This window comes from Onthophagus taurus, chromosome 11, assembly GCF_036711975.1.
Source record: "Onthophagus taurus isolate NC chromosome 11, IU_Otau_3.0, whole genome shotgun sequence".
Taxonomy (NCBI): Eukaryota; Metazoa; Arthropoda; class Insecta; order Coleoptera; family Scarabaeidae; genus Onthophagus; species Onthophagus taurus.
Genome location: NC_091976.1, coordinates 830531 through 839559, shown reverse-complemented (window position 1 = coordinate 839559; position 9029 = coordinate 830531). Strand labels below are relative to the sequence as shown.

Genomic DNA, 9029 nt, shown 5'->3' with positions numbered 1-9029 from the left:
AAACGCAATTACAAACACATGGGTGGACGCTGTGCGCGCGCATGTGAAACACGTGCAAACACGAGCCGAGTGGTTGTTTACACCTGTCGAGCGGCCTAGCGAGCCAGTCAGGGGGTGCCGGGGGTGCCCACTCGGTCCAGTAAATAGAACATGGTCCGAGTGACTGTCTCGCCCTGGTACTAGGTCGAGCGCTCGGCCGAGTACACTGTCTCGCCACTGTACTCGTTACATGTGACCTAGGCATAAGAATAATGTGATAAACTGTAACACTTTTGAACAATATTTTGAAGAAAACCATAAATTAGTTGTAAATTAAGATTTACGCAGTAAAATAGACAATATACGACATTAAGGGGTGGCTGGGGTTAATTACCCTAACCACCCCAAAAACAATTTTTTTTTGCGAAAATTGTTTGTCGATTTTGTTGCAATTTCCCACGATGATTTTTTTATATGTTAGATAGTACTATTGTAAGAACTTACAAGGGTTAGAAGTTTGGGGTATAAAATATATTTTCGCTAATAACTTTCATACTCCTACAGAAAAATGTTTTTTATCCTTATTCTATTTAAATAATACAAAAGTTAGGATAATTATATAAATATTTATTAGTAATGAGTTAAAAAGTAACTGTCAAAAGAATGGTTGACTATCACAAATTCTATTCTACATTATTAATTTAATTTCTTTTTTTATTGGCAATAATGAAAATTATGAAAAAAATGTTTTAAACTCAACGATTGTTTACACCATGCACAAGTTATAACAGCCATATCTCCACAGATATCGCACGTAGGTTTTTCATTGGAAAAGCAAACCTCCACGGGATTTTCAAACTGTTCTGGTCTCTCCTCTATATATCTAGATGCAAATCAGGCGTATTTAGAAACATTAATAAATCGTGGGAAAGACAACTGGTTTTTGCGTTAAGGATTGCAATTTTAAAATATTATCTCGCTGATGCAAATTGACATCGTACTGATAGAGAATAACTTGATCAGAAAATCTTCTAATGACATTTTTCCATATTCTAAAACCAAATACATTCAGGGGTTGAATTTGACCTGTTGTCCCTGCAGGTATAGACAAATGTTTAAACTTAACATCTGATGGAGTTACTTCACTAATAATATCAGGGCAGTGGCCACTCCAAGAATCCAGTAATAGTAATGATTTGGGTCCAGTGTTTGGGAAATAGACATTTTGTAGTCAATTTTTCATATGAGCAGAAGTCAGTTTACCAGACTTTGATGCCAAGACGAATATGTTATCTGCTTTGAACATTGTATTTATTACCCTCGGTCCAAACGTACCAGAAAATTCTTTTAAAACAATGAAAAGAGGAGAAAGTAGCTTTTCATTTGCTTTCATATGATGGGTTGAATTGTGTAGCTATGTGTTGTCGATGACACCGACTGGACCACGCTTTCCACGGTTTTAATCCCCAAAATCCCTTTTAAACAAAAATAAATTAAAAAAAAAACTAAATTAACAATGTAGAATACAATTTGTCATACTTAACCATTCTTTTTCAGTTGCTTTTTAACACATTATTAATAAATATTTATATAATTATCCTAACTTTTGTGTTATTTAAATAGAATAAGGATAAAAAAAGATTTTTCTGTAGCATTATGAAAGTAATTAGCGAAAATATATTTTCTACCCCAAATTTCTAACCTTTGTAGGTTCTTACAATAGTACTACCTAATGTATAAAAAATCATCGTGGGAAATTGCACCAAAATCGACAAACAATTTTCGCAAAAAAAAATTATTTTTGGGGTGATTAGGGTAGTTAACCCCAGCCACCCCTTAATGTCGTATATTGTCTATTTTACTGCGTAAATCTTAATTTACAACTAATTTATGGTTTTCTTCAAAATATTGTTCAAAAGTGTAACAGTTTATCACATTATTCTTAAGGAAAGGGGTTATCTATTGTACCCCGTAACTTTGCAGGGGATGGTCAGAGGCAAATAAGAAAAAACACGTCATTAATATTTTTAAACGTACTATAAGGATACATAATATCGTCAAAATCGATAGGGTAGTTTTTAAAATATTCCAAAAAACTAGGGGTAGTTTACCCCCTGAAGCCCTCAGATATATGTGTGATATATCAATGGAAAGCTCTTTGAAAATGAATATCAGTTTACATTTACCACATTTCGATAGCTATTTTCGTTTTCAGCCTATAAGCGAATATATATATTTCGTCCCGATTTCCAACCCTTATAACTCGCCCCAGGGGCTTTATTAGCACGTATAAAAAAATACGTAAACCTTATTTTTGGCCATACTATCGCTGTACCAAATTTCAACAAAATCAGTGAGGGACAGTTCTGATACTTCCCTTGTTAGTGCTTCCCAACGATTGCATAAATGCTTACGTCCGTATAAACCTTCACACTTACGTGGTTGTCTAGCTGTTATCATCGTTTTTGCGTTTAAGCTAGTTTAATGTATTCTATTGCTCTCTCCCCTACTTGGGTTACTACCAAGACCTCGTTGACCTGTTGTTCATTGCTTGTTGTTATGTGCTTCAGATTTTTTTAAAATAACATTTCGATTAGACATGCTTAGTGTAACCTTAATACAATCGATTTGATTTCGATGTAATTATGAAGTTCTTGATTACATAACGATAAGCATTGGTAATCAGTCTAAGAAAATTTGTTTTGACTACGTTGAATGATCGCTTGATTAAATGGCTTAGTACAACCTCACAGTTGTGTTTCGTAAGTCTAGATAGGCTTAATTATAAACTAATAAACTAGTTACTTTGATCGCAGATCAAGTTGGGAGCATTTACCGATTAACCAGAATATTTGTCTACTTTTGAGTTTAATTTGCTCAGCTTTTTGTCTAATATGTTACTTGCAGTTCAGTCTCATCATGGTGGAGAGGAAAATATAATAAATAAAGGAGGATTCCCTGTGGTACTCCAGCCTAGATTGGTTTGAATGTTGAGTATGCCTCTTCATGAAACACTCCAAACCAGTGGTGTCCACTAATTTTTGATGAAGATCGACTTTTTATATAAATGTCTTGCCAAGATCGACCGAAGGGTATAAAATTTTTTTTATAATTGAAAAGTAACCTTTTGCTCTGAGGCCTAGATATAGATATTTCAGATCCTAGATGTTGTTGGCGATCGACTCAAAACGGCTTCGCGATCGACGTTATGGACACCACTGCTCTAAACTCACATTCAGAAAGATATGATTCCAGTAGTTGGCAATATTTCCGTGACAGTTTTCGCAGGTTATAGAGAAGTATCTGGCGCTACACCCTGTCAAACATCTGCCCAGGAAAACTGCAGAACAGTATTTTAGCTCTTCAAATGCAGTCTAATAGTGGCTGTCACTCTATGTACTTGATGAATTGTAAAATGGCGATTACGAAATCCAAACTACAATCTAATATGTTCAACAACAAACAATTTGGAAATGGCATGTAATATCGATAAAGGTAAGCCTGTATAATCCAACTTGTTCCGCTTATTTGTTAGGTTTTTTGAGCATAATTATCTGTGTCGTTTTAAAGCATTGCGGGACAAACTTCAGCCTCAAACAAATTTTATATTTTTTATTATACGCAAGTTAGAAGTTTTTATACGGTTTTTATTTGAGCATTAATCTTGCAACATGGATAACTCTTTCAATTTCATCGTTAATACTTCATCACTTATCCATGGATTTAAGAAGCTATATACGAGACTGGAAATCATAGATAATCACATCAAATTCATTAATATTTGTATAAAAGAAGATTTAATACCAAATTTTGCGAAGTTAAAATGTAACATACTCAAAGAAACAACTAAACATAACATCATTAGAAATATACTGCGGGATGAGAGGAGGCGACACTACAAGAGGCAAAACATCACATACGAACAAATGGCGAGAACACAGAGAACCCTTAACAAGAATCTACATTACATAGAATTGGATGAAATAATCAAAGAATCCATCAACGAGGCCAACATCACGAAGAGAGACGATCTACGTAGGAAAATGAGGAAAATAGATAGTTTAAGGAAAAATAGGGATAGGGTCAGGACTGATAATTACAAAGAAAAACAATTTAATAGTTTAAACAAAAAATCACAATTCACCAACTTAACTGACATCACCTTCACCGAAGAAGAGGTTAATCTCATTGAGAAGGGTTATAAGTTTGCTCTTTCTAGTAAACCTAATTTAACTGATATCGCTGTTGATTTTGATGTCATCATAAAAAACCAACCCGAATTCAATGAGATTAAAAATCAATTAATATCATTTGTTAAAAAGAAAGAGATTCAACAGAAATTTAGTAAAAATAAAAATAAAGATAAAAATAATTTTAACTCTTTACAGTGGAAGATCATAAAAAGCATAAAAGCAAAACTCGATGAGGGTGATGGTATTTTTGTTAAAGCTGACAAGGACGCCGGCGTTGTGATTATTAGTAAGAGTGATTACATTGATAAAACTCATGATTTTATGTTAGCAAACAGCTATGTCAAACTTAACATCAACCCAATTGAGAGAACTATACGAAGGACCAGAGAAATAATAAACCAATGTAAGGAAACTCTGATTGAATACACATCCTCTCTGCAGAACCAAACATTTTTTAATAGTTCACTTTTTATTCACATGAAACTACATAAGATAAACATGCCCATTCGGCCTATCACTTCATTTAATAACTCACCCACAGAGAAGATATCATGTTTTTTACTAAAGATTTTCAAAACTATAAATTTCAAACCTAAATTCTCGATTAATAGTTCCATTAAATTCATTGAACAAACTGAACATTTAAATTATAAAAATAGAATCTTAATATCCTTTGATGTGACAAATTTGTATTCCAATGTCCCAATTGATTTTACTTTAAACCTAGTTTCTAAAATTTTTAAAGATTTTTTCAATAATAATAATACTACAGAAGATTTAAATAAATTACTTAAACATGTCGTGTCTCAAAATATTGTTCTTTTAACAATGAATTTTACCATATCAGTGAAGGACTTCCTATGGGCATGCCCTTGTCCGGTCTTCTTTCAGACATCTTCCTTGATCATATTGAAAATAAATATATAATTAGCAACAATAATCCTTTTCAAAACCATATTTGTAAATGGATTCAATATGTGGATGATGTCTTTTGTGTTTGGGAGGGGAGAATTGCCGAGCTAAACGATTTTCATAACAGCTTATTTCCTAAACTTAACTTTACACTAGAAATTGAAGAGAATAAAACTCTCAACTTTCTTGATCTTACTGTTACCAGAGATAACTCTGATTCCATTACTTATGACATTTTTAGGAAGCCGACAGTTATTCCAACCACAATTCCATTTGATTCTTCCCACCCCATGTCACATAAATTAGCTAATTTCAGATACTTGATTAATAGAGCCCTTAATTACCCTTTATCAGAGATCAACAGAATAAAGGAATTTAATTACATCTATAACTTAGCTTATCATTCCGGTTTTCCTTCTAATGTCATTAGTAAATTACATAATAAAATACAACAACAAAAAGATCCTTTATTCACTAAAACTGATAACATTTCCATTTATAAACCCATTTCTTTCAATCATATTACTATGGAGTCTAAACATATTTTCAAAAAATTTAATATAACCTTAGCCTTTTCTAACAATAATTCTTTACTTAAACGTTTATCCAATTATCATTATAAACAATTTGATGTTCTCAAGGAGAGTGGGGTGTATTCAATCGGATGCTCTAATTGTAACGGAATTTATGTGGGTCAAACTGGCCGTAGACTGGAAAACAGAATTAATGAACACAAAACTAAAATTCAATCAAATATTTACAAACATAGAGTTGAAACGGGACATAACATTAATTTTGATAATATTTCACTTATTCATAAATGCCAAAAAAGCTATAGACTTGATCTATTGGAATTGTTAGAAATCCATAGACATAATAATAATAACTTTACTTTGCTTAATGACCAAATTCAGAATTTATACAAACCTATTTTCAATCTAAATAATTTACATTCTAAAACTCTTTTTCTTTATGATTTAAATTTTAAACTTTTTCACAGAGCGATTATTTCCCTCATCTTTTTTCTCTTTTATTTTTATCTCTCTTATCCAGTTTAACAATTGCTCTGGCTTGATTTCCTCAGTCTCGCCTCATCTCATCCCACCAACACATCTTTAATATGATCTTAAAGATTTATTCCAATTTCTAATTTTTAACGTAAGTTTATTCATTTTTATACTTTATTTATTATTTTGGTCCTTTTAATATTTTAAAGGTTTTCATTTTTCCCTTTTTTTATTATTTTTAGATTCCACATTTTTAACGTCGCTATTTGTATTTTCAACTTGATCTTCATTTTGTTTATCCATCAGATAGCAAAATGCTTTACTTTCTCCTGATTTCCAGTCTGCACCTTTTATAGCTTCATTGACTGTAAGTATTTTTCAGTTTTTTGATTTTTTTCACTTTTCCTCATTTTCCTCGTGGTCAACTCTATTTAAATTTAAAAAAGTTTTCCATTTTGATTGTTTCCTGCCTCTAAGTTTAAATTAATTTTGTTATATAATTTAATTTAAGATTGATTTAAGGTTTTTCGCGTATTTGTTAAAAATTTTTGAACGTTTTGTATTTTTAACTTAACCTCTAACTTTTATTTCAACAAAATTTATTTTATATTAAAAATATTTATCACTTTTTGATTGTTATCTTATTTTTCGTACTCTTTATAGTTGTCGCTGATGATGGGGTAACCCGAAACTAGTACGACTTTATATAAATAAACGCAAGTTAGAAGTTTTTATATGGTTTTTATTTGATCATTAATCTTGCAACATGGATAACTCTTTCAAATTTTATATTATTTATGTGGGAATGGAATCGGGCAGTGTCGACTGTCGTCGGTTAAGGAGTGGACGGGAGATAGGCCTGTGAGTCAGTGTGAGTCAGTCGGTCGCAGCTAAGAGAAGAAGACGTTTGTGAATCGAAATATAAGAAATATCAGAGACCATAACTGTTGAAATGTATAAAACATGTTCATAGTTACAAAAGACATTACCTGGTTTTGTTTTGTTTTTATTCTTTTTTAAATAACATTATAATTACAGTTATTGAGTGCGTGTTTTTTTTTATTTATTTCCCCAGCAGTCCTACATTTATATATTTATATTATTCGGTTGAAATACATCAGCTAGATTGGGCATTTTTTAGGCCGTTTTTATCCCATTTACCGGCGCCACACAAACAGTTTGTCTGAATCTACAAGTTGCTTTCCATAGCGAGTAGTCTCTAGCTGCTACAAGGATAAATCATTAAAATATTTTTCGAACCTTTGATTAAATTTTTTGATTTGTAAGCTTGCCTGGTTGCTTATTCGGTTGAATTTTCTTTTATATGCGGCGTTTCTAGATTTATTCCATATTCTTGCTTTTCTTCTTTCTTTTATCACAACCTTAATTTCTATCGAGACGAACGTCAGCTCGTTCCGAAAATTCGCAGCAGTCTGTGTGAAGGAAACTCAACTATTTTCTTAAAAATTGTTTTGTTAAACAGTATCAAAAATGTACGTACCTAGTTATTATTAACTCTTCGTTTATGAATTAAAATAAGTTATAAATAGAAGTACATAGACATAACTAGCACTGTTTTATTGAAAATACGTCTCTATATAATTTATCGAATTATTTCAATACATCTCTCGTTCTTATCAATATCCAATTCGTTCAAATCGATTTTAACATCCCCAATCATCGTGATCGGTTTCTTACGAATCATTTGGCAATACAGAGGGGATTTTAGGTTTATTCGAGCTTTTCTTTGAGCACCTAAGACAAAAGTCTCTCCCATTTCGATTTGAGATTTAATTAAAGGATAAGCTTTTTGAAGTTGTTTGCATTCATCATCAGTTATCGTGGGCATATAATATTGTTCAACACCATCTTTACCTGAATGAAATGCTGAATATTAACAGGCGAAATGTATCAATAAGTTTATACTTACCTAGTTTAACAATAGATCCCATATAAGGTAAAAATTCCTGTATGTGCCCTAATTGACGAACAAAACCGCATTCGACAACGTTAGCGTCACCTTTCAACCCTTTAATAACGGAAGCAGTGAATCTTGCTGTTGCAAAAGCACTCGAAAGGAAGCAAGATCCAGTGCTTTCGATGTATTTCAAGTCTAAAGCTTCATCTTCAGCGGAGGCGATTTTATCTCTTAATAATTGTAAAAGTTTTTCGTCAATATGAATTTCTGGCCTAATTTGTGAAAAAACGGGAATTAAAGTATCTCTACTTAGAGCACCAATAACAGGTACAATAACATCACTTGGATTATTATTGGTGTATTTAGCTGTAATCGAAGTGGCTCTAATTGAACCCAACGTCATAATTCCGATTACTTTTCTTGGATCGTATGCTGCATTCTTTTTTAAAACCTCTGCTACCAAAGGGACACATGCTCCGACAGGTGGAGTAGAGATACAAACAATTGCTTTTGGATTAAACTCTCCAACATACATGGCAATATTTCTAACATAATCTGCGTTACTCTCAAATAATTCCTCCGTAGTTGTACAAGGTTTCTTTGGATGACCACCGCATATCAAAACAATATGAGCATCGGTAATAACATCCCTTAAAAATTTTTGGCCGGTATATGCTTTGATTTGAGGACTCGTATCAATGTGGCTCATATCATATCCTTGTCCACACGGACTGATCAAACCAGAATATAAACGTATTTCGTCGACTAATTTAGTTTGTTTCAAGAGGAAAGTTGCAAGGACGCCTTCCCCCGTGTGACCACCTATGATGGATACGGTCATCGGACGTTGAGGTTCTTCGATTGACCATTCGCAATAACCACCGGTGTTAAGAGATCGTTTGAAGATCTTTGCCACCACATTCGGGAGCTTAAAAACTGATAATTTTGAGAACATATTTTCAAGTTAAATCATTTTAATTTTGAGTTTGATTGACAATATAACTAATAATTTGACGTTAA

The 9029-nt window shown here is 32.5% G+C and overlaps 1 protein-coding gene and 1 long non-coding RNA gene across 2 annotated transcripts; one reads left to right on the top strand and one right to left on the bottom strand.

The window, feature by feature from the left end:
- Nucleotides 1-6337: 6337 nt before the first annotated feature.
- On the top strand, nucleotides 6338-6821 carry LOC111413169 (uncharacterized). Its single transcript, XR_002706159.2, has 2 exons — nucleotides 6338-6458; nucleotides 6755-6821. It is a non-coding gene; the product is annotated as an uncharacterized lncRNA (long non-coding RNA).
- An 833-nt stretch (nucleotides 6822-7654) lies between these two features.
- Nucleotides 7655-9029, bottom strand: LOC111413175 (malate dehydrogenase, mitochondrial-like). Its single transcript, XM_023044055.2, has 2 exons — nucleotides 8022-9029; nucleotides 7655-7966 (listed from the first exon to the last, which is right to left on the bottom strand). The coding sequence occupies exons 1-2, from the start codon at nucleotides 8962-8964 to the stop codon at nucleotides 7695-7697; spliced, it is 1215 nt and encodes a 404-aa protein (XP_022899823.1). The 5' UTR covers nucleotides 8965-9029; the 3' UTR covers nucleotides 7655-7694.

Bases quoted from the DNA above. Each gene is read 5' to 3' on its own strand.
- LOC111413175 (XM_023044055.2), bottom strand. From the start codon at position 8,964: ATGTTCTCAAAATTATCAGTTTTTAAGCTCCCGAATGTGGTGGCAAAG. The intron at 7,967-8,021 runs GTAAGTATAAAC...CATTTCATTCAG, and splicing joins GGGATCTATTGTTAAACTAG to GTAAAGATGGTGTTGAACAA.